We start from the raw sequence: 26,613 nt of genomic DNA, 5'->3' as shown, positions 1-26,613 counted from the left end.
TATTAGTTTTGGGTCCAAAAAATGCACTAAGTCTTATTTTCGGGGAAACATGGTAAATAACAACATTTCTGCAGGAAGATAAATGTCCAGTCCTTGGTTTTTGAACTTACATCTCCAAGGGTGCTGTTGTGGGATTTGTGGTCCTCCGTCCATTTAGGGTTGGCACTGATGGCACTAGAATCAGGATTAGATTGCTGCTGATGCTTCCGTTTGCAAGGTATATCGGTCTCGCAGTTGGCGGCGTTCTAATGGGAGGGAGAGATGGAAGTGTCTTGGGAGGGAAGGGGGAGCGCTGCTGCTGGCGATTAGGGCTTATTTTAAGGGTAGGGTTTATGTTAAGACCTACCCCGAAAATCATGCTAGGGCTTGTTTTCGGGGTAGGTCTTATTTTCGGGGAAACATGGTAACAGTGGTGATTAGGCCAATCAATTAAATTGTGCACGCAGATTGGCTGTGTGCATCTATTTGCATGCACAACTTAAGGCGCCATATAAAGAATTTGTGGGATAAATTAAGTCTGTTAACTCTCAAATCTCTTCTTTACAAAACTCCCGCTTTTATTTATAAATTATTGATTCCCTACACCTCAACAAGAGTATTGAGGTCAAACAACCAACATCTATTAACAGTTCCTTCACTCAAAATCATTAATACACAGCGGCAATTCATCTTCTCTGTTACAGCCCCCCATGCATGGAATTCCCTCCCTATTTATTTAAGGGAAGAATATAATCTAGACAGATTTAAGAGCAAGCTAAAAAGCTTTCTGTTTAAAGACACATTTGATAGCTAGAAAGCCTGACTAGGAGCCTCAATTGAATCCTATTTCATAACTTTTTTGAAATACATTGCTTTCTCCATTCCTATTGTTTTTTTCCCATACGTGTCTTACTTGCTATCAACAACTTGTATTTCTCTTCCCATCTTCTCCTTTTGTTTCAATATGTTTTTGTTAGGTTGGTTCAGTGTTTGTTCTGTTTCCCCCTAAAATTTTGTAATTTTATTGATTTGTACATCACTTAGAATTTTGAATAAGCGATTAATCAAATTTATAATAAATTAAACTTGAAACTTGAACTTGATACTATACAAAATCTTCAAATTGATATTCCACAGGTTATTGGATTACAGTGATTATTAGATTACAGTGATTGTTAATACTGTCTGTTATAGGTTAAATAGCTATTATAGATGGGCATATGAAGCTTCTAAAAGGAGAAAAATGTCAAAAGAACATGATGGCTGATTTTTTTATTCAGTATGGAGCAATATTACAGAATTCAAAGTGATGTCTTAGGAAAACTCAGCCTGAATTGCATCACGTACATACTTTCCAAATCTGCTTTGTTTTGTACAGTACTGTATATACTGGCCATTCAACATTGCAGTTTAATTTCTTTCTGTTTACTCATTAGTAACACTCCTCAGTTTCCATGGACACAATTTTGAATGTAGCCATCATTATTGCTGTACATCAGGGGTGCCCAAATGGTTGATTGTGATCGACTAGTAGATCGCAAAGGCAACACGAGTCGATCGCGTTGCCTTTGCAAGCTTTTTCTCCCTGCTGCTTCCCCAAGCCAGGCCTGGCGCGTACAAGCGCTGGACTTACAAAACTTCACCTCCGACGTCAATTCTGACATCGGAGAGGAAGTTCTGTGCCAGCCAATCGCTGCCTGGCTGGCCTGGAACTTCCTCCCTGATGTTTGAATTGATGTCGGAAGTGAAGTCTTGTGGGCCCGGCGCTTGTACATGCCAAGCCTGGCTCAGGGAAGCAGCAGGGAGAAATCGCGTTGGTGGCTTGGGGGTGGGGTAGGGAAAGAATCGGGGAAGTGGAGAAATCGGCACGATGGCTTGGGGGCAGAGGGAGAGAGAAAGAAAGGCAGAAAGAAAGAAATATTGGCTTTACAGAAGAAGGAAGTGCAACCAGAGACTCATGAAATCACCAGCAAAAAGGTAGGAAAAATTATTTTTTAAATTTAGTGATCAAAATGTGTCCGTTTTGAGAATTTATATCTGCTGTCTATATTTTGCACTATGGCCCCCTTTTACTAAACCGCAATAGTGGTTTTTAGCGCAGGGAGCCTATGAGCATTGAGAGCAGCGCAGGACATTCAGCGCAGCTTCTTGCTCTAAAAACTGCTATCGCGATTTAGTAAAAGAGGAGGGGGTATATTTGTCTATTTTTGTATAGTTGTTACTGAGGTGACATTGCATATTTTAAAGTCATCTGCCTTGACCTCTGATAAAACCCCCGAATACAAATGATAATTAACATTTTCTTTGTGTACAGTGTGCTTTGTGTTTTTAAAAATTTTATTATTGGTAGATCATTTTGACTTGGTCGTTTTAAAAGTAGCTCGCAAGCCAAAAAAGTGTGGGCACCCCTGCTGTACATCTTCAGCTTGCATCCCATACACGGCTTTTGTAGTCTGTGTAACTGGCAATATAATACTGAGTAGCCTTTTGTTTATGAGAACCTGCACATTATGTCTGAGGTGAGAAAGAAAAAAGTCAGTAGAAATGAAATGGAGTAGAAAGCCACTAACTAGGTTAGTTGTATTTGAAAATGAAAGTTTGTAAAGAGTCTAACATTAAACATTAGGTAAGCCTAGCGATCAGTTTAGTGATAATGAAAATGAGAAAGTAATAACACTAGGAAAAAAAAAACCCAAGCAAACAAGACAAGCACTCACTTGTAGGACATGCCCTTACAGTGTTGCAGTGGTTTCTAAACCTTTTCTCAGATGCACTCAACTGGTAAGGGTTTTCATACTTTTTTATAGTAATTCTATAGCAATATACTAATATTTAGACAACTAGAGAATGCCTATATTGCACTATATCAAATCAGCAAACTGAACAAAGGGACTGTAAAGAGATGTAATCCTTTAAACTGAGAAGATGCTCAGAACCAATGGATGGTAAGAAAATCACAAAACCGGAGACAAGCCCCTGTAAGTGTTTTCAAAACACTTACAGGGGCTTGTCCCCAGTTTTGTGATTTTCATACCATCCGTTGGTTCTGAGCACATTCTCGGTTTAAAGGATTACATCTCTTTACAGTCCCTTTGTTCAGTTTGCTGATTTGTTCAGGATTTTGGGGACATTTTTGTCTAAATCTGACCCAGTAGTGTGATTGGAGACTGTATATCAAATCCTATAAAAAAATTTTTTCAGAATGTCTACCGGGGGGTTGTTAATCATTAGAGAAAGACAGTCATCAAACTGATAGTGGAGAAAAAAGCCCCAAAACCAATGGCAGTACATTACTCAAAAGTAAACAAAACTGTCTCACCACATCATCAGCATAAAAAGAAACCTCCACTATCGTGCAGACAAACACTTCTCAAAATGCAAAACAAACCCCACCGTGTGCACAAGAAAACATGAAGAAGCACACGGTACTACTTGAAAAGGTCCAGAAAAGAGCGACTAAAATGGTTAAAGGGCTGGAGAAGTTGCCATACAGTGAGAGATTAGAGAAAATGGGCCTTTTCTCCCTTGAAAAGAGGAGACTGAGAGGGGACATAATCGAAACATTCAAGATAATGAAGGGAATAGACTTAGATAAAGACAGGTTGTTCACCCTTTCCAAGGTAGGAAGAACGAGAGGACACTCTAAAGTTAGAAGGGGATAGATTCCGTACAAACATAAGGAAGTTCTTCTTCATCCAGAGAGTGCTGGAAAACTGGAACGCTCTTCCGGAGGCTGTTATAGGGGAAAACACCCTCCAGGGATTCAATATAAAGTTAGACAAGAACCAGAACGTACGCAGGTAAAGCTAGTCTCAGTTAGGACACTGGTCTTTGACCAAAAGGCCGCCACATGAGCGGACTGCTGGGCACGATGGACCACTGGTCTGACCCAGTAGCGGCAATTCTTATGTTCTTATGTTTCTTATGTTCTTATCTGGTGATGCCAGGCTTCTCGTTCAAAATCTTCATTCCTGGTTCCAACTGTGTTGACCACTGACAGGATGGAGTGAATTTAGATACAGAAGGTAGGTTTAAGTTGCAGTGGTCAACGCAATTGGAATATGTCAATTTTTGGATTGTATAGAGCTGGCAATAGATATGGCTAGGGCCCAAGGCAGAAATTTGGAAAGGGACTTCAACAACTGATAGCAGGCTGTGCACTTCAGGCACAGAGCATTTGCCCTGGTTTCAACTACCCCCCACCCCCTCCAAGTGCTGGCTCTGACATCTGCTGTCTTTATATTTTTCATATCATGAGGGGGAATATTTGTGTTTGTTTCCTGTTGTACTAAGAATCTGGTTTCTTGAGGTTTCAGATGAATTTTTATCTACATATTTCTATTAATTTATGTTTTGTACTTGGTGAAGGTTTCTCTGTCTTCTGTATGAGTTGTAGAGGTCAGATAATTATGGTATCATGGAGTTTCTGTGTAAATATGTAATGTAATGTAATGTAATTAATATCTGTAGTAATCTGGCTTGTTTAGTTTTCCCAATATCTGTACTGATGTTCTAGGCCCCACTGCATAAATGTGTGAGGAGGGGGATTCCCATGTTCATTGCATCTTTCAAAATGCAGTGAGGAGAGGGATTCCTGTGTTCCTTAAATTCGTCTCTGTGTTCACTGAATCTCTTAAGTGCATAAATTCAGCAAACAGACCTCTGATGTCATAGCAACTGTGTGAACTCCTCCCACTGCCAAGAGCAGAAAGCTACTATTGGCTGTTTTGAAAGTGTAGGAGTTTTTTCAGCCTGATAAACAGTGTAGAGCACAGGAGTCAAACTCAAGGCCCATGGGACAAATCCAGTCCGCATGGTTGTTTTATGCGGCCCACAGTCCAATACCCCCAGTGTTACCTTGTAGCTGGCTCCCTCCTCTTCACAGCTGTAGTGTGCACGGATCTGCGTGCATTGGCTCCTCGCGCATCCCACACCTCATCTAGAAGCATTCCCTCTGATGTTGTGACGTCAAAGAGAAGGCTTCCGGTTCAGGTGCAGGACGCATGAGGAGCCGTGCACGCGGCTTTGTGCACACTGCGGTTGTGAGGAAGAGGGAGATGGCCACAAGATAACACCAGGGGGCATCGGACCGCGGGCCACATAAAACGGCCAGGTTGGAGCCAGCCATAAGGTAGACAACAAAGGTAGGGGGAATGATTTTATTTTCAAGTTAGTGTTTGAATTGTGTCAGTTTTGAGCATTTTAATCTGCTCTCTATCTTTTGCACTGCTCAAGAAGAAATACATTTGTTTCTTTTTCTCTGGGGGTTGTACTGCATGCAGAATCTTGAATCTTAGGGTGTTTTTAAAAAAAAATATATTAGTACTTTTAGTTTTTGGTCCCGTATTTGCATAGGGGTTATCTGTATTCTGGTAGGAATGAATGTTGAGAAGCATACAGTGTGCTTTGTGTAGTTTAATTTTGTGGTTTACCATTACCATTATGTGTTAATAAGATTATATTGTGTGTTTATATATGGAAAATGGTGTTATACTACTGTATTATGGGGGCAGGGTCTGGGGCGAAGATTGGGCGTGGTCTGGTCCACGACTTAGCCTGTGTTTTGGATTTCGACCCCTTAATGTGATTGAGTTTGACATCCCTGATGTAGAGAGAAGCACAGATGGCAGTTGGCATAGTTGCCAGGTCCACAGTTTTCTCGCCCAATTGGGTTGCTTTGGAATGCTGGTTGTGAGAAATTTTGAGCAGTTGATGGTTGCGGTTTTTTGGGCTGGTTTTAGATTTTTGTTGCTCTAGTTTGGGCTGCATCGTGGCACGGTATTCTCGGCAAGTTGTCTTGGCATTCAGCAAATCAGCACTTAATGCAGACCATGTGTTCAGTATCCCACCAATTACGGCCCTTGCCTGCCCTCTCCCCACAGCCAATCATCAGAGCCTAGACTTCTCCTGGGTTGAACTCTATCTCTAATGCTGTTAACACTCCAAAGCTGGTAATAGCAGATAGGCAGTTTGGACTAGAGCTGCCCAATTCAGGAAAAAAAAAATTCAATTCAATTCAGCCTATTGAATCGATTTTTTGATTCGATTTTCCTGCCCAATTGGGTGTTTTTTTCAAACATCCTGGTGGGTTTATTTTATAGCCTCTTCACCCTTTTTATAGCCTCTTCATCTTCTTTGCCCTCTCCTACCCACACTAGTGCTGTGGTGTAAACAAAATAAACAAACAAAAAAGACTTTTCGTCTCTCTGTTAAATCCTAGCTCACGTTCTCGGTCTAATACCACCTCTGGCAGATTACACATTTCAAATCTGACATATTGCAATTACAAAATAGAAGCTAAAATTATTTTTTCTACCTTTTGTTGTTTGGTCATTATTCAAATCATTTTGGTCCCAGGCTGTGGTTATCTTCTGATAACTCGCTTGCCAGGGTCTCCTGCCCATTTGTCGTTTTCTTCTTTCTCGGTGCTAACCATCCATCTTCCATCTCTGTCCTCCCCTTCCGTTTCCATTTAAAAACAAAAAAAATCGGCCTCCCGATTCGGTGACTAACCCTCCCCTCCTCACCCCCTAAAGCGAGGGAGGAGGGTCAGTCGGGAAGTGCTGGTGTCCAGCTTCCCCTATGGCCTCCCATTTACCTAATTCCGGCAGTGGAGCATCCTGCAGAGAGGATCGCTGGTACTTTAGCGATCTTTGCAGGTTGCCATAGGCCTTCAGAGCTGTCTTCCCTCTGCCACGACCCCTACCCTCCACTGACGTCAGAGGCAGGTTCGTGGCAGAGGAAACAGCTCCGAAGGCCAATGGCAACCTGCAAGGATTGCTAAAGTACCAGCGATCCTCTCTGCAGGCTGCTCTGCTACTGGAATTAGGTAAATAGATGCGCGGGAGGCCATGGGGGAAGCCACACACCAGCACTTCCCGACTGACCCTCCCTCCCCCCTTGCCCTTTAAAGCAGGAGCGGTAATGGCCAGCCAGCAAGAGGAAGTGCTGCCGCTCCTGCTTTAGGGGGTGAGGGGGGAAGGTCAGTCACCAAATTGGGAGGCCAATTTTTTTTTTTTTTTTAAATCGATTCACCCATAGTGAATCGGTGAATCGATTCGAATCATGAATCGGGCAGCCCTAGTGTGGAATCCTTGGAGAAGAGTTTACTTATAAGTGTATTGTGCTATGGGTTTAAGGCATCATGTTGTTTTACTTGTGATATTCTGGCAGCTAACGTACTGTATTGTTTTGATGAGTAAAAGTTTGATCCTTTTTTCTTCTATTTCCGTCTGTCAGGTCGACACATGCACAAAACCACCCCACACAAACATCCTTTATCCCGGTGAGTCTTTTTTTCCACCACTGTATGAAGAATTTGCATTTTATAACATTTTTATTCCAGCAGAGGCATTATTTTTATATCTATTGGGTGTTCTTAAAGGGAAGAGAAATAGTTTTGTTTTGTTTTTTTGTAGTTTACAGGACAGATATATTATTTTGACTATGTGAGTTTTGACCGGGAATATTTATAGAATATTTAGGAAACTTTAAAGCCCATTATTAGTTGTCTCTGAGGACCAGCATTTGAGTAATAAAGGATACTAATGAAAACAGGAGGTCGAAGTGAGTTAGTTACTTCAGTACCCATAACATATACCGTATTTTCACGCAGATAACGCGCACCCGTGTAAAACGCGCACACGGGTATAGCGCGCAGAAACCACGATTTTATGTACAAAAACTTTTGTATACCGCCCTCACGGGTATACCGCACATGCAGCCCGACTGTCCTTTCGCCCGCCCCGACTCTCCTCTGGCCACCCCGACTCTCCTTACGCCCTCCCCGACTCTCCGTGCGCTGTCCCGACTCTCCGTTCACCCGCCCTGACTTTCCGTGCACTGCCCCGACTCTCCGTGCGCTGTCCCGACTCTCCGTTCACCCGCCCTGACTTTCCGTGCACTGCCCCGCCTCTCCGTGCGCTGTCCCGACTCTCCGTTCACCCGCCCTGACTTTCCGTGCACTGCCCCGACTCTCCGTGCGCTGTCCCGACTCTCCGTTCACCCGCCCTGACTGTCCCCCTTGAAGTCCTGTCCCCCCTTGAAGGTCTGCCTGTCCCCCTTGAAGGTCTGTCCCCATCCTGAAAGCCTGATGCCCCCCCGACGTCCGATACATCCCCCCCCCCCCCGGCAGGACCACTCGCACCCCCACCACGAAGGACCGCCGACTCCCCGACAGTATCGGGCCAGAAGGGAGCCCAAACCCTCCTGGCCACGGCGACCCCCTACCCCCACCTCGCACTACATTACGGGCAGGAGGGATCCCAGGCCCTCCTGCCCTCGACGCAAACCCCCCTCCCTCCAACGACCGCCCCCCCCAAGAACCTCTGACCGCCCCCCCAGCTGACCCGCGACCCCCCTGGCCGACCCCCACGACACCCCCACCCCCCTTCCCCGTACCTTTGGTAGTTGGCCGGACAGACGGGAGCCAAACCCGCCTGTCCGGCAGGCAGCCAACGACGGAATGAGGCCGGATTGGCCCATCCGTCCCAAAGCTCCGCCTACTGGTGGGGCCTAAGGCGCGTGGGCCAATCAGAATAGGCCCTGGAGCCTTAGGTCCAACCTGGGGGCGCGGCCTGAGGCACATGGTCGGGTTGGGCCCATGTGCCTCAGGCCGCGCCCCCAGGTGGGACCTAAGGCTCCAGGGCCTATTCTGATTGGCCCACGCGCCTTTGGCCCCACCAGTAGGCGGAGCTTTGGGACGGATGGGCCAATCCGGCCTCATTCCGTCGTTGGCTGCCTGCCGGACAGGTGGGTTTGGCTCCCGTCTGTCCGGCCAACTACCAAAGGTACGGGGAAGGGGGGTGGGGGTGTCATGGGGGTCGGCCAGGGGGGTCGCGGGTCGGCTGGGGGGGCGGTCGGAGGTTCTTGGGGGGGAGCGGTTGTTGGAGGGAGGGGGTTTGCGTCGAGGGCAGGAGTGCCTGGGATCCCTCCTGCCCGTAATGTAGTGCGGGGTGGGGGTAGGGGGTCACCTTGGCCAGGAGGGTTTGGGCTCCCTCCTGGCCCGATATTGTTGGGGAGTTGGGGAGTCGGCCGGGCAAGAGGGCTTGGGCTCCCTCTTGCTCCGATCGTGGATGCGGGTGCGGGTGGGAGCGCGTGCGAGCGGTCGTTCGGGGTGGGGGTGCGAGCGGTCCTGCTGGGGGGGGTGAATCGGGCGTCGGGCGGGGTGGGAACTATGTAAAAAAAATTTTGTATACCGTGCTCACGCGTATAACGCGCGAGGGGTATGCGCGGTAGGTAAAAACGCGTATAACGCGCGCGTTATATGCGTGAAAATACGGTAGTCATGTGAAAAAATTAGGAGACCCCATGAAATATTCAGTTCTTTCTTAAGAAATGTTCACATATCGATGTCAAATTTTTTTTTTTAATTTATCTCTAGAAAAGAAAGTGATGTAATTGCAGGTAAACAACAAAAACTTTTCCTAGATTTACTCATGAAACAAAAGATATCCACAAAAATGTATATTCTAACTGAGAAATAAATTAGAACACCCTACATCCTAATAGCTAGTGTTACCCCCTTTGGCTGAAATAACTGCAGTGAGACACTTCTTGTTGCCATCTATGTTTGAGGGGTTTCTTGCATATACAGCCCATTTCACATCACCCTACAACATCTCAAAGGGATTAAGATCAGGGTTTTGACTTGGCCACTCCAGGACTCTCCATTTCTTAGATTTCAGCCAGTCCTTGGTGGATTTACTGGTATGTTTTGGGTCATTGTCATGTTGCAGGGTCCAGTTCCGCTTCAGCTTTAATTTTCTTACAGATGGTCTCACAAGTTCCTCAAGCACCCTCTGATACACGGTAGAATTCATGGTGGATTCTATGATGGTGAGCTGGCCAGGTCCTGCTGCAGCAAAGCATCCCCAAACCATGACACTTCCACCTCCATGCTTCACAGTTGGTATGAGGTTCTTTTCCTGGAATTCTGTATTTGGTGTACGCCAAACATTTTCTCTTTTCTGGTGTCCAAATAATTCAATTTTAGACTCAAATCTGTCCATAGAACACTGTTCCAGAAGTCCTGGTGTTTGTCTTCGTTCTCTCTGGCAAACTTCAGCCTTGATGTTTCTCTTAGAGAGCAAAGGTTTCCTCCTTGCACATTTTCCATGTAAGTTAAATTTGTGCAGTCTCTTTCTGATTGTAGAGGCATGAACTTTCACATCAACAGTAGCAACAGCCTGCAATAGGTCCCTTGATGACCTTTTAGGGTTTTTGGAGACTTCTTTTAGGCATCTTGTGGTCTGCTCTGGGGGTCAACTTGCTTGGAAGGCCAGACCTGGGCATGTTGGCAGTTGTTTGGAAAGTCCTCCACTTGTACAATATTTTTTGGACCATGGAATGGTTAATGCCAAATTCTTTCGAGATCTTTTTAAATCTCTTTCCAGACTTATAAGCTGTTACAATCTTCTTTCTGAAGGCCTCAGAAGCTCTTTTGATCTCACCATGGTGTTCACTCTCACCGAAGCAGTCATGAGCACACCATATTAAATATCGGAGGTTTAAGTAGGGCAAACCTCCTTCAAAATGCTGAGTAACGATGTTCTAATCATGTGCACCTGATGTGATACATCTGTGTGTGATTTAAGCCACTTTAGGAGGATATGTGGGGGTGTCTTAATTTATTCTTCAGTTAGAATACACATTTTTGTAGATATCTTTTGTTTCATGAGTAAATCAAGGAAAATTTTTGTTGTTTACCTGCAATTGCATCACTTTTTTTTCCAGAAATAAATAAAAAAAAAATTTGACATCGATATGTGAACACTTCTTAAGAAAGAACTGAATATTTCATGGGGTGTCCTAATTTTTTCACATGACTGTAAATGACCAACCTAACCTTTTTTGTGATTACAATAATGTCATATCTTGTTGGTGATCTTTTAGAATAATGTAAGCAGTGTTTTTTCTCTGTTTCGGTACTAAAAGAGAGTTGCTTTATAAAAATATTTTGTTTTCTTTGTGTCACTGTTTTAGGACAACCCAAACGTATGCAGTCTAGGGGCATTTGATCTCTGTCTTTCACCACCACCTCAACCCTTTTCCTTTTGGCTTTGGGCTATGTGGGGTGCTTGTTCTAGAATAACGTGAACAACTTTTGTGAAACTTTAGAAGTGTCACTGCATACTGGCCAGTTGTAGATCAGAACTTTGTTGTTAAGTTAACATAATTGAAGACTCTTTTTGTTGTGTTGGTTATTACTATTATGACTGCTTTCTTGTCTCTGAGTGCACTGCTTTAATTATAGATGATTAAGCAATTTTTATGTTATGTACTCCTGGGAATATGAAGAAATATGAGGAGGTGCTGAAAAGGTCTCAGACTACCCACCAAAGTTGTGGCAGTCTCCTTCAATGGCTATAAATGAAGTCCAGCGAGTTTCCACTTTTTTTCATTCTGTTGGAAAAGTACTGAACAAAAAAAGTGAAACTCGCTGGACTAAGTGTATAGTCTTCAATGGAGACTATCCCAACTGAAAGTGAGCATTTGGGAGTAGGGAGAAACAGTTTGTCTCTCTCTGGTTAGTAGTTTGGGGGGAATTGCCAGAGAATTTCTCTAAGCAGCTCTATGCATATAGCTCAGCAGATCAGTGACCCAGAACCCTGAATTTACTTGTCCCCTTTACCCTCTTTTTACCTGATAGTGTCCTCCTGACCTGCCTCCTGTGCATATAACAGGCCATAGAGTAGGAGGCCAGGGGCTACACAAGGATTTATTGTGCTATTTTTGGCTAGGTATGGTCCTTGTTATGTAGTTTTGAAAGTTATGGCAGAATGGTAGATTTTCTCCAGGTCCTAAGTGGATTTTTGCAGTTTTGTATGTGCTGAGTTTTTGAAACATAAAAACTCAGCAACTCTAAGTGTATCATTCACATAGCTAGCAGGGATCTCCAAGCTCCATAAGCTGAAGACACCTGCAGCCTACCGAACCCCCATCAGAAAATTGTGGTAGTTACTGGTGCTGCTCCAAATTGCTCACACATTACATTTATTGACTTCTAGTCTGCCTTAAGCTTTCAGTTCTAGGCGGATTACAATAAGAGATGTCTGGACATTTCCAGAGAATTACATTTCAAAGCTTATTATTAGACATTGGATTAGGATTGCAGGACATATTTCCTTAATAAGATTGTTTTGATTTCTTTCTGGAAGATTCTTTAATCTGATATGGAACCTAAGATTCTAACAACAACTTTGTCTAAGTTTGCTGCTTAGAATGACAGTAACCTTTTTGTTTGTTTGTTTTCTTTTGATTGAGGGGTATGTAAAAGGATTTATGTTTCTCCGAGGACTTTTTGCTTCTTTCATTGCAAGTCTATTGTTCAGATAAATTAGGACATAACCCTGTGGTGCTTTAAACAGCAAGCAATAGAATTTGAATAAGATTCAGCCTTTCACTGGGAGCCAGTGTGTTTTTTAAGTAGGCTGGTGTTATACAGTGGCGTACCAAGGGTGGGGTGGGGGGGGGAAGTCTGCTCCGGGTGCAGCCTTAGGGGGGGGTGCACAGCCGACCAAGTCCAGAAAATTCTACCGGGCCGATCGGCCTGCCTCTCCCCGACATCAGTTCTGCCGTCGGAGAGGAAGTTCGTGCCAGCCAATCGCTGCCTAGCTGGGCGGAACTTCCTCTCTGATGGCAGAATTGACGTAGGGGAGAGGAATGCTGGTTGGCCCGATGCAGGGAAGGAGAGCTTGGGGAGGCAGCGGCTTTGGCGGTGACTTGGGGGGCTGTTCCCCGATGGCGGCGGCAATGGCTTGGGGGAGGGCAGGGAGAAAGAAAGAAAGGGGGCAGGCAGGGAGACATAAGAACATAAGAATTGCCCCTGTCAGGTCAGACCGGAGGTCCATCGTGCCCGGCAGTCCGCTCATGCATCGGCCCCTCAGGTCCAGGACCTGATAGTGCTCATACCCTAAAACTGTCATACGCTTTTCGCTTATGTCCTGTAGAGTAACCTTCTATCTATACCCTGTAATCCACTTCGCTTCCAGGAAGTCATCCAGTCCCGTTTTGAAACCCAGTATTGTACTCTGTCCTATTACCTCATTTGGAAGCGTGTTCCAGGTGTCCACCACCCTCTGAGTGAAGAAAAACTTCCTTGCATTCGTTTTGAATCTGTCCCCTCTCAGTTTTTCTGAATGACCTCTTGTTTTTGTTGTTCCCGCTAGTCTGAAGAATCTGCCCCTCTCCATCTTCTCTATGCCTTTCATGATTTTATACGTCTGTATCATGTCTCCTCTCAGTCTTCGCTTTTCCAGGGTAAAGAGCCCCAGTTTGTCTAACCTTTCGGAATATGAAAGGTTCTCCTTTCCTTTTATCATCCTAGTTGCTCTCCTCTGGACCCTCTCAAGCATCGCCATGTCTTTCTTAAGATACGGTGGCCAGTATTGGACACAGTATTCCAGATGTGGTCGCACCATTGCTCGATACAATGGCAGGATAACTTCCTTCGTTCTGGTAGTGATACCTTTTTTGATAATGCCCAGCATTCTGTTTGCTTTCTTTGAGGCCGCTGCACATTGCGCCTCTGGCTTCATTGTTGTATCCACCAATACCCCCAGGTCTTTTTCTAGGGTGCCTTTCCCCAGCACCCTTCCTCCCATCGTATAGCTGTACATGGGGTTCCCTTTCCCCATGTGCAAGACCTTACATTTCTCCACATTGAAGCTCATCTGCCATCTTTTTGCCCATTCACACAATTTGTTCAGGTCGCTCTGTAATTCTTTGCATTCCTCAACAGTTTCAACTCTGTTGGAGAGTTTTGTATCGTCCGCGAACTTGATAACTTCACACTTCATGCCCGTTTCCAGATCGTTAATGAATATATTGAACAGCAGTGGTCCCAGCACAGACCCCTGTGGGACACCACTCGTGACCCCTTTCCAGTCAGAGTAGTGTCCTTTTACTACTACCCTCTGCTTCCTATCCACCAGCCAATTTTGGATCCATCTGTGGACGTCCCCTTCCACCCCGTGGTTCCACAGTTTCTTCAGCAGGTGCTCATGGGGTACCTTGTCAAAGGCTTTTTGGAAATCCAGATATACTATGTCAATGGGGTTACCTTGGTCCAAATGTTTGCTTATCCCCTCCAAGAAATGCAGTAGATTCGTTTGGCACGATCGTCCTTTACAGAAACCGTGCTGGCTTGTTCTCATCAGTTTGTTTTTTACTATATGCTCATTGATACCTTCCCTGATCAGTGATTTGACCATCTTCCCCGGAACTGAGGTCAAGCTCACCGGTCTATAGTTCCCCAGGTCACCTCTCGATCCTTTTTTGAAGATTGGTGTAACATTTGCTATCCTCCAGTCTTCTGGGATTATCCCTGTTCTCAAGGATAGGTTGCAAATATGCCTGAGTAACTCCGCTATTTTCTCTGAGCTCTTTCAGTATTCTCGGGTGGATCCCATCTGGGCCAGGAGATTTGTCAATTTTTAATCTATCTATCTGCCTGAGAACGTCTTCGAGGCTTACCTCCATGCATGATAATATTCCCTCTTGATTCCCCTTGAAGATTTTTTCCGGTTCCGGCACGTTGGATGTGTCTTCTTTTGTAAAGACCGATGCAAAGAACTTGTTTAGTCTATCAGCCACCTCTTTTTCCTCCTTCACCACTCCTTTCCTGTCTCCCTCATCCAGAGGACCCACCTCCTCCCTCGCTGGCTGTTTCCCTTTTACATATCTGAAAAATGGTTTAAAATTTCTTGCTTCCTTGGCTAGTCTCTCCTCGTATTCTTTCTTGGCTTTTCTGACCACTCGGTGACATTCTTTCTGATGCTTCCTGTGCTCTTTCCAATTTCCTTCAGTTTTGTCCTTTTTCCACTTCCGAAATGATGTTTTCTTGTCTCCTATCACTGTCTTTACTTCATTGTTTATCCATGCTGGGTCTTTAGTCTGATTCTTTTTGCATCCTTTCCTAAATCTGGGTACATATAGGTTTTGTGCCTCGCTTACCGTGTCCTTGAGTAGGGACCAGGCTTGCTCCACAGACCGAGCTTTCTTGGAGCTGTTTCTGAGCTTCTTCTTCACCATTTGTCTCATGGCATCATAGTTCCCTTTCTTGAAGTTAAACGCTGTTCCCTTTGTTCTCTTCCCCTTTGGTAATCCTACTTCCACTTGGAAAAGAATCATGTTGTGGTCACTGTTTCCTAGCGGTCCTATTACTTCCACTCTCTTTGCAGGTCCTTTTAGCCCGTTGAGGATCAGATCCAGGATCGCTGCCCCTCTCGTTGGAGTCTGGACAAGTTGTTCCATGAAACAGTCTTGGACGGCTTCCAGGAACTCCGTTTCCTTCGTGCATTTTGAATTTCCAAGATGCCAGTCTATCCCGGGATATTTGAAATCTCCCATAACTATAATGTTAACGTTCTCGCATTCCCTCCTCACCTTGGCTAACATTTCTGTATCCTCTGCTTCTGATTGCCCAGGTGGACGGTAGATCAGTCCCATCTTTATCTCGGATCCGTTTTTTCCTGGTATTTTAACTCACAATGACTCCAGTTGACCATTTGCCGCTGCTGTATCCACACTAGTTGAGTGAATGGTTTCCCTTATGTACAGTGCTATTCCTTCTCCTTTCTGATAAGTCCTATCTTTTCGGTAGAGTTTATACTTTGGCAGTACTATGTCCCATTTGTTTTCCTCGTTCCACCATGTTTCCGTAATCCCTATGATGTCTAGGTTCTCATTTTTGGCCATGACTTCCAATTCCCCCATTTTGTTCCTTAGACTCCTTGCATTAGTGTACATGCAGTTCAAGTCCTGGCATTTAGTCTTCCTCGCTGTTTTCCCATGTGCTTCAGTCTTCTTTCTGTCCTCTTCCTGGTCAGCCAACTCCTGAATATTTTCTCCTTTGTCCTCCCTTTGTGGTATGTTTCTATTGCCTTGCCCATGTGGCGTGTTCGTATTTTCTTTTTCTTTTTCCTGTGCCTTCCCATCTTCCCGTTCCTTTTTGACTTCCCCTTGTAGTATGTTTATCATGTCCTCCTCTCTTTTCTTCTGTCTCCCTTGTTTTTTCATAACCTGTTGCTGTCCACATGTGTCTGTCCAGCATTTTTCCCCCTCAGTACCTTCACTGGGTACTGTCTCCCGAACCGTCGATATCAGGTCGATTGTCGGCTTTCCCCTTCTGTTTAGTTTAAAGCTTGCTCTATCGCTCTTCCGATGTTATTTGCTAGTTGTCTAGTTCCCGCTGTGCTCAGGTGTAGACCATCCTTCTTGTAGAGCTTGTTCTTTCCCCAGAACGCTGTCCAGTTCCTCACGAAGAGAAATCCCTCTTCCTCACACCATCTCCTCATCCACGCATTTATTGATTGTAGTTCCGTCTGCCTCTTCGTTTCTGCCCTCGGTACTGGCAAGATCTCTGAGAAGGCTATCCTCTGGGTCCTCATCTTCAGTTTCCTTCCTAGGATCTTGAACTGTTCGGTCAGTGCATTCTTTCTGTAGTCTCTCCTGGTGACATCGTTCGTCCCGACGTGGACTATCACTGCTGTCTCTTCCGTCTCTGCTCTCTCCAGGATTCTTTCAATTCTGTCGATGACGTCCTTCGTTCTTGCTCCTGGGAGACAGATCACTAGCCGATTCTCTCTCCCTCCTGCTAAGTGACTGTCTACCTGCCTTAGGATTGAGTCTCCCACCAGGATTGCAGATTTCCCCTTTTTCAGCCTCCATTGCGGTCGCAGGTCTGTGTCCCTGGTGTTCTTCATTTCTTCTCGCTCTAGGCACTGAGAGTGTCTCTCCTCTTCTTTATCAAAATTCCTCCGTGGGTATCCTCTACCTTGGTGTCAGATGCTTCTTGTCTTCTGCTCTGTATGTCCTCCTTGTTTCTGTGCTTATCGTATTCCTGCTCTTCCACTCTCCTGTAGGCATCTTCAATGAACTTCTCGAGCTCCCTGACCTGTTCCTCGATGCGCCCCTCTCACGTGTGATCTTCAGCTGTCTGGAAGGGGTCTTCTAAGATGTAGAGTCCCTCCAGTTCCTGGATCCTCAACTTCAGGTGGCTGACTTCACTTGAAGTTGAGGATCCAGGAACTGGAGGGACTCTACATCTTAGAAGACCCCTTCCAGACAGCTGAAGATCACACGCGAGACAGAAAGAAAGAAGGGAAACAGAGAAAAAGAAAGGGGGCATGAAGAGAGAAAAAAAGAAAGGTAGGCAGGGAGAAAGAAAGGGCAGGAAGAGAGGAAGAAAAAGTTGGGGGAGGGAATGAGGTCTGGAGGAGAGGAAGCATACAGGCTGAAAGAAGGGAAGAAAGATTGGATGCACAGTCAGAAGAAGAAAGTGCAACCAGAGACTCATGAAATCACCAGACAACAAGGTAGAAAAAATGATTTTATTTTAAATTTAGTGATCAAAAAAGAATGTGTCTGAATTTATATCTGCTGTATATATTTTGCACTATGGCCCCCCTTTTACTAAACCACAATAGCGTTTTTTAGCGCAGGGAGCCTATGAGTGTCGAGAGCAGCCCTGGGCATTGAGCGCAGCTCCCTGCGCTAAAAACTGCTATTGTGCTTTAGTAAAAAGCGAGGGGGGGAGTATTTGTCTATTTTTGTATGGTTGTTACTGAGGTGACAGTGCATAGAGTCATCTGCCTTGACCTCTTTGAAAAAACCCCAGAATAGGAATGATAATTAACATTTCTCAGTGTACAGTGTGGTTTGTGTTTTTTTATTTTATTTTATTGTTGATAGATCATTTTGACTTGGTCATTTTAAAAGTAGCTCGCAAGCCCAAAAAGTGTGGGCACCCCTGAGTTAGAGCGTTGAAGCTGCATGTTTCTGCCATAAAGGTCATCTCTGACGCAACTGGAAATTGCATCAGAGACGACCTTTATGGCAGCCATATGCAACTACAATGCTCCGATTGCTGTAAGAAGGCAGTTTAGATATCGCCGGCCACAGGGCAGGGAGGTTTGTCGGACCGGGTCTGTTGTCCGGGCCGGGGGGGGGGTAGAAAGCACCACAGAGGTAAGGGGCAGGGAGGGAGAAAGGGAGAAAAGATGGGGTGGAGAGGAAAACGGTAAAACAGAGGGGGGAGTAGGACGCTGAAAGCACATGGGGAAGATAGAGTGGGAAGAAGATGCTGAATGGAAATGTGGAACATAGAGTGGGGAGAAGATGCTGAAGGGAAATGAGGAACAGAGAGTGGGGAGAAGATGCTGCAGGAAAATGGGGAAGAGAGAGTGGGGAGAAGACGCTGAAGGGAAATGGGGAAGAGAGAGTTGGGAGAAGACGCTGGCAGGGAAGAAGACAGAGATGCCAGACTATGGGAGGAGCGGAGGGAAGAAGATGGGTGCCAGACCAATTTGAAAGAAGGGAGAAAGGGAGAGGCACAGTAACAGAGCAAATGGAAGATGTATAGAGAAGAAAGACAGTGGATGGAAGGAAGAGAGTAACAAGAAGATGAGGAAAGCAGAAACCAGAGAAGACAAAGGTAGAACAAAAATTTTCTATTTATTTATTGCTTTTGGAGATATGTGTCACTGTTTCTGTGGTGTTGCATTGTATGCGGAGTCCAGCTTCTTGCTGGTTCAATTTAAACTTTGTCTATGTATTTCCATTTTATCCCCCCTTTTACAAAACTGTGGAGCATTTTTTAGCGTCAGCCGTGGTGGTAGCAGCTCTGATGCTCAGAATTCTATGAGCGTCAGAGCTGTTACCACCATGGCTAAAATTCACACTACAGTTTTGTAAAAGGGGGAGGGGTTAGTTTGTGATTACATATTCCATACTAGGCGAAGGTGTTTCAGTGTTCTGTGTGTTCGAAAGACATGGTTTTCTGTTAGGATTGACGGTGTAGGATTGATCTGTACTAGTCTGGCTTGTTTAGTTTTACAATGGATGTATTGATGTTGTACTGTTCACTGCAGTATGTAAGATGCTGCCTTTTCCTAGGTACTCATGTGTGACATGTGGCTTGTTACTAAAAATCATGTTTTTTTGTATAGATGGGGGGGGGGGGTGCAAAAAAATAATGGGCTCCGGGTATCACATATGCTAGTTATGCCACTGGTGTTATATGGTCATATTTGTTCATGGAAAAGATTAATCTTAGCACTGTATTTTTGTATAGTTTGTAACTGTTTTATCATTGATGCCGGACATGGTAGATAACAAGATGTTACAATAATACAACATTCCCAAGATTAGGGATTGTACTAGCAGATGGAATTGTGGCTCTTCAAAAAATTTGTGCATGTGTCTTAGGTTGCACATCATTATGAAGGATTTTCAGACAATGTTGTTGATCTGTAATTGAAGAGAGCTGCGTCTATCTGCAGTTTTGTGACCCCTAATACTTTTAGTGCAGGTTCTAGTGGGTAAGTTAGAGAGTTAATTTTTATGTTGGTTACTTTAGGTTGTTTATTGTTCTCCATGAATAGGAACTGCATGTTTTTCTGTTTAGTTCATGCGTGAGAACTGAGCATGCCTGTGGTGCTGATGTCAGTAGCTCAGAGCACTGCCTTTGACTTTTGCACTTTCTAAACATGGGTTGATGGTTGTAGATTTCTTCAACTAGTGGGGCTAGGAATTTTTGTTAACCAATTGTTAAAGTTCAGAGAGAGGGGGAGAGGAAGGGAAGAGGAAATGCATACATACCCAATGGCCCACCCAAAAATTGTCTTCTGGCTATGCCAGTAGTTAAGTGTTGTATTTCTTTACAGTATACAATGCCAACAATTTCACCACATTCAAGCGTTAAGCAGTATCACAGATCTATATCATATACTACTTGGTGAGCATGGGATCTTCAGATTGCCGTAGGTGTAGCACAGGGGTGCACAACTCTGGCTCTCGAGGGCTGTAATCCAGTCAGGTTTTCAGGATTTCCCCAGTAAATTTGCATAAGATCTATTTGCTTGCACCTCTTCCATTGTATGCATATTGATCTCATGCATCATATTCATTAGAGAAATCCTGAAAACCTGGTCTGGCGAGGGCTGAAGTTGTGCACCCCTGGTGTAGCATAACACTCCACGGCTACAATCATCATCAATCCCTCTACACCTTTTTTTTTCTTTTTTTTATAAAACTCTTATCTTTTTGTCATTTTTTTGTTTACTTATGATGAATCTATTATTTCATTTTATAAACTCATAAATTCATTGCTGACAACTTTAGTGGTATGTGTTCTCAAGCTTGTATGTGTTCTCAAGCTGACACATCCCCCCTTTTTGTTCCAATGCATTTCGATTCCTTCCTCTGGGTTGGGGCAGACTAAAAAATAATCATACAATCAGTTATATTACAACCCAAAGCTTTGCAGCTGCAAATTTAACTCTAAAACACTGACGTCTTTGCAAAATACTGTTAGCATTGCTGCTACTCCTTTCGGTATAAGACCAAATATGGCCGCGGCGTCTGCCTACCCTTAAAAATGGAGAAGCCCCCTGACGTCACTCCAAAAGGGCCAATAGATAGCCAGCCATGGATTGCAGGATTGCTGCCATGGAGTGTTATGCTACACCAACAGCAATCTGAAGATCCCATGCTCACCAAGTAGTATATGATATAGATCTGTGATATTACTTAACGCTTGAATATGCCAGTAGTTAGCATCCAATTATTGATGTTAAATGGCTTGTAAATCAATTTGGTTGCACACACATCTCAGGACTGGGGGTATGTTTACTAGAATTTTCTATCCCGCCTACCAGAAGAGCCATCTAGGCAGCTTGCAATCTAAATTAAGGGATAGTGGTAGTGCAACATAATATTTAGTTCCTTTCCCCTCTCTGCTCTCCCTTCAGCTCTTTACTATATGAATTGTTTCTAGCTGGTTAAAAGTATATGTATTTTAAATATTGGAAGAGGCAGATTCTGAAACTTAGTATTCTTTTGCCAATACTTCTCATTGTTGTGTTACAGAGAATTTGTCAACAACATGAAGCGATCAAGAACATTTTATGCTTCTATAGCAGAGAGGTTGTGTAATGCGATAGTACGAGACAGCTCCACCTGCTGGAATGGAGAAGATGTGGTGGAAAGGTATATGTATACAGCTTTTATATTTAAAATTACTTTTTATTGTACAAGCAGTGCTTTTATGATCCCGAAGCTGAAACAACCATTGGGACACTTTTATTAAGCTGCTGTAAAATTTGCAATTACTGTGATCTAACTGGGTCTTTACTGCATGGTAGCTGCAAATTTAACATGGCATCTGTAGGTGGGCATTCCTAATATTTTCTATCACAGGTCATGAATTTACATTCCCATTAATGTGTGTACCTGCACCCAGTTAATACAGAAGCACTTAGCATAGCACATCTTATTTAGGAGGTAGTAAAGGTCCAGCATTAACTGTATTATGTTCAGTTAGTACAGTGTATTAGTTTCCTCTCTGCGCCCGCTATTCCTCCTGGCACAAAGAACATTTAATGCATGGTTTACCACACAGTAATTGCTAAATTAACACAAAGCCATTTAACGCAGCTTTGCACTAGCAGTTGCCATATGGTAAACCATGTGTTAAATGCTTAATGCAATTTAATAAAAGGGCCCATAATGTTGTAACATATTTTAATTTTTTTCTTTGAAAAATATTATTCACTAGTATTTTAGCCCGTTACATTAATGGGTGCTAGAAGTGTGGTTGGTTCTCATAGTCCCTTGCCGCCGCCCCCCCTTCCCTTTCCGTGGTCCCGACTCCAAACCTGCCGACTCCAGCAGCGTCTGCAGCACTATACACACGCTGGTTCGGGGCCTTCTACGGCCCCGAAGCAGCATGTGTAGAGTGATGCAGACGCTGCTGGAGTCGGCAGGTTTGGAGTCGGGACCGCGGGAAGGGGGAGGGGGGCGGCAAGGTGAAGAACTTACTTTTACCAGAGCAAGGAGTCCAGCGCTGGTGGCCAGTCCTGTCGGCGAGTGTAGTTAGTTTAGTAAGGCTGGGGACCCGCGCATGCACACTCCTGCCACCACGGACCTACATCTCACGGAACAAGGAAAATGGAACACACAGATAGGAGTGTGCATTCGCGGCTAGGGTTTTATTATATAGGATTATTCTTCTACTATAACGCACATTGGCAGATATATTCCATAGACTACATTATTTGGTTTTCAAGAACTGACAGCTGGAGATGTCATATAGGGTCAAAATTAGTCTTCACTCTTATTCTTGCTAAGGAAATAGTGTACTCAGACAAGTGTGTGGAGTACATTTTCATTGCAAGGTGTCATAGATAGGCAATTACAGATTCTCACCAGTGTGAAAGCTGAGCAGGTGAGACAGACTTTTGGCACCCTTGAGTCTTGGTGCCCTGAGCCAGTACTTCACCTGGTCCATGCCTTGAGCAGGTCTTGAAGGGGGTAATTCTATAAGGAGACATTTATGGTAATTTTGCTCTATGGTAATTTTGCATATGTAATTTTGCATATGTAAGTGGTAATTTTGCATATGTAAGTGGTAATTTTGCATATGTAAGTGGCCACCATGTACCATGATTTAAGGGTGTATATGTTGCCAGCAAGCATGTGCATGGGTGGAGTTTGGGCAAAGCATAGATAAAATGAATAAGTATGCTTATAAATGATAACTACTGTAATTTAACTGTGTTCTAGCTCACTACTTGGCATAGGCACTTGTGCTGGCTTAAAATAGTGTCATAACCAAAGATGTTATAGAATTATCTTCTACTTGTTATAATACAGTGCTGATTTATCTTATTTAACTGGGTTTCTTTTGCTTCCTAGTTAGGTTTTACTCCCTAGTCAGCTGCTATAATATTTATTACTTATTTCTAATTTTGATTGAATGAAAAGAAATGAAAGTAGGGAAATTCAGTCTTCTACAAGAAGCAATGTATTTGCTATTGTGATCATGACTTTATAAATGCTGAAAGCCTATTTTCAGAAGGACCTATGGGATGAGTGATTCAGAACAAATGTTGACTAGCACAGAATACACAGGAAAACCTGAGGAGTTTACAAATTAGAATGTGTGGAAAGCTATCAAAACAAGGCATTGAAGAACTCCTGACACAAGAAGATCACATCTTGTGCATAATATATTAGTCCTTTCAAACCACAGTAGTTGAAAAGTTTTCAAGAAAAGTGTTCACATGTTTCTATATAAACCTACCTTATTGTCCAAAACTATGAATGGTTTTTAATTGTTCATGAGAAACTAGAAAGGTAACAATTTTGTGTTATATAGTAGGCAACCCTGTTGTTTCAAATTAATCTGAATCATAGATGCCATACAGAAAGTTCAGGCCTTCTATCACCAAAACATATTCCTGTTCCTTGGTAGACTACAAGTTCTGTATGCCAAGGACAAACATGCTGATACCAGGTGCAGACAAACCTTTCCACATGAGGAGTCTAATGATTGCATGTCAAATATAAAAACAGTTAGAAAGAGCAAGCAAACATTCAAATAAGATATAATTGACAATAAAACAATAAACTTTCCAACTCTGAGAGTTGATTCGCTCCCATTGTTATTGAGCTCAATGAAAGTACATCCATAAATTTTAGCTTTGCTAAAGGGTCACTGTTGAATATCACCCAAATAAACCCTTTAACAACAGTTGATATTCAGTGAAAGCAGAAATTTCCTACGATATTCATTCTCTGGAGCTTATGAATAAGAGAGGCAGCTCAACGCTCATTGAGTTTTGAAATTGGTAAGATGCTCAAATAATAATTTTGAATATCTTAAAGAAATTTGGAGTATACAAAAAACACAGCCACCATATATATTTCATTAACACTTGACCATTTTCTAACAATATTTGTGCATTGCCCACACTTTAGTCCATGCTACAGTGATGGATGTCCAAATTCAACTTCACCAAGTGTGTCCCTTTACCTATACCAGTAGAATATTCCTCCATTCTCACAGTCCAGAATTGGTTAGGGAGTCATTTGAGCTCTCAGCTTACTCAGGGGACCTGGTCACAAGCTAAACAGCTGTTCTACATCAATCATTTGTAGCAAGGGGGAACAATTCTAGAACTATTCATTAGTGGAATACATGATCTGGTGCAGGAGGTAATGGTACTGGGGACACTTGATAACAGAGATCATAACATGATTAAATTTTATATCATCTTTGGGGCAAGTACACACAGGAAATCCAATATATTAACATTTAACTTTGAAAAAGGAGACTATGATAAAATGAGGAGCATTTTAAAAAAAGAAAGAATGATAGGAACAGTTGTAAAGGTCAAACATTTTGCATAAGGCATGGATACTATTAAAAAATACCAACCTGGAAATCCAGACCAGAATTTAATGTATTGAAAAAGAAAGAAGGGAAGGTAAAACAACAACTGGCATGATTAAAAAGTGAGGTGAAAAAAGCTATTAGAGCAAAAAGAAAATTCTTCAGAAAATAGAAGGATCCAACTGAAAATAATAGGAAACAGCATAAAGAATGGCAAGTCCAATACAATTCGAGTCTGAAGTGTCTTCATTCAATATTAACCATCAATATATACATAAATGTAGTGGGTTGCTAAGAAAGCATTTATATCTCCAAGAGAACGTAGCAACGGGAGTTCAGATATTGACCTCAGAGTATAGAATGCTCATACGGTCTCATTCGTCATTAATCCCTGCTAATGTTCTCATATTTTTGTATATTTTTTTATATAATCTTTTTGTTGTTGTATATTGTATCATTTAAATTATTAATAAACTACTATTTGTATATCGTATATTTTGATCACTTAGCTTATTTTGCGTATCTGCATTCTGTGATCTACTGGTTCACCAGTGCTGTCCCAGCATTAGATTAAGTATTCCCCCATGCCAACGCGTTTCGCTTAGCTTTATCAGGGCTGGGGAATCTGCGGGAAACATAAAGCACAAAGAAAACCTATTACTGCATATTAATCAGTATATGAAGCAAAGTATTCATAAAGAAAAGCATCTTACCATAGTTTTAAACTTCCATACTATCACGCCGGCAATAACCAAAAGATGGCCGCGGCGTGCACCCCACAATATAAATACACACATCCCTTGACGTCATCTCCAATAAGGAGCAAACAGTAAAACTGTCAGAATACTAACAGGCTAGTTAGACGTCAGCCTGAGCCAGCCAGTCAGAAGCTTCATTCAATCCCTCAGGAGCCATCGACCCTAGCATGAACATCCAACGTAGTTCTTTTAAGTTTAAATTCCTCTCTATGTTTCCACCCTCCCACCCTACATAAACAGAGTCTAGAATCCTCCACCTAAGGTCATCTAAAGTATGGCCACATAATAGCCAATGCCGGACCAAAGGGGAAGTTTCGCTTTTTGTATGAACACGCGATTTGTGCTCTGTCAGACGTGTTTTTATGGATCTCACAGTTCTGCCTACATACAGTTTAGGACAGGGACATTGGATCAAATAGATGACATGATCAGAATTACAATTTGTTTTAGTTTTTGAGCGATAGGCCTCCCCCGTACGGGGGTGAATCCATGTTTCACCTGGCATGGTGTAAGGACACCATTGACATTTACCACAAGGCAAGTGGCAACCTGCAATTTTAGCTTTTGGATCTCTAAGAAGGTTGTGATTTACATACTCCCCAATATTTTTCCTACGTTTGTATGAGAAAATGGGTCGCTCAGCTAAAGTTGGATTGGCCAACCATTTGAAGATGACCACCTCTCCACTGACTCAAGTTCATCTAGTGGTCGGAGTGGAGGTCGGTCATATGCTGCCACTGGCCAACAGGGTCAAGGGGGTTTTTATCCGCGAGGGCAACGCGGCAGACAGAAAAACCGAGGCTCAAGACGAGTCGGTTTTCAGTATCAACAACAGGGGTATGCCCCGGGCCCCCAGACCCGATCACAATCACGGAACAATCCCCCATAGTGAATTTATCTTCAGATGTACTATCTACTACCCAGGAAGCGGTTTTAACCCTGGGATTGGGGTTTGTCCCGACTACAAGATATGATGCATTTGAAACACGATTGTCCATTTTCAGCTTTTTGCGTAAATTACATGTTAAAATGTTTTTTCTGGACCGCTCCTCTTGTAGTGATGGGACGTTGATTGCTAATAAATCTGGTTGGTGTCCTGCTGCTCCCCTTCACTCTCATCTTACGACCTTTAGAGATTTAATCTTGGCTGATTTAGAAGAGGTTGAGAACTTGAATGTTCATTCTCCCATTGAATATAATATGACTCGGGAAGAATGGTCTGCTTTACAAGAACTTCAACACAATACTTCCTTGATCATTACCCGGGCTGATAAAGGAGGAGCGATTGTTCTCCTTTCAAAAGAGAAGTATATTCTTGAAGCTCTTCGCCAACTCAATGATACGAAATTTTATTTAAAATTGAGAGAGGACCCTGTGGTAGAATTAAAGACCATCATATCCAAATTGATTTCGAAAGCTTTCAAGTTGAAAATGATCACTACCCGTGAAGCCAATTTTTTGAACCCTAACTGGTACACCACCCCCAACATTTACTTTCTTCCGAAAATTCATAAGGATATGCAGAACCCCCCTGGACGTCCGATTGTTTCTATGAGGAACTCCCCATTGGAACCATTGTCAAAATTTCTAGATCTTTTTCTTCAACAAGACCTCCAGCATGTCAAATCATTTATCAAAGACACTACCCACATGCTTCGAATACTATCTGAAATCCAAGAAATCCAGGATCATTGGTTG

At 43.3% G+C, this 26,613-nt stretch overlaps 1 protein-coding gene across 1 annotated transcript in view; it reads left to right on the top strand.

Annotated features, from left to right (window-relative positions):
- LOC117366433 (glypican-5-like) overlaps positions 1–26,613 on the top strand; it is a 944,740-nt gene that overhangs the window by 303,995 nt on the left and 614,132 nt on the right. The window contains exon 6 of the mRNA XM_033957771.1: positions 20,851–20,970. Coding sequence (XP_033813662.1) covers positions 20,851–20,970 — 120 coding nt within the window. The remainder of the gene's footprint in view (positions 1–20,850; positions 20,971–26,613) is intronic.

The sequence above is a fragment of the Geotrypetes seraphini genome, chromosome 9 (genome assembly GCF_902459505.1).
Source record: "Geotrypetes seraphini chromosome 9, aGeoSer1.1, whole genome shotgun sequence".
NCBI lineage: Eukaryota > Metazoa > Chordata > Amphibia > Gymnophiona > Dermophiidae > Geotrypetes > Geotrypetes seraphini.
The sequence above is the reverse complement of the archived record's forward strand: the minus strand, read 5'-3'. Positions and strand labels throughout refer to the sequence as shown.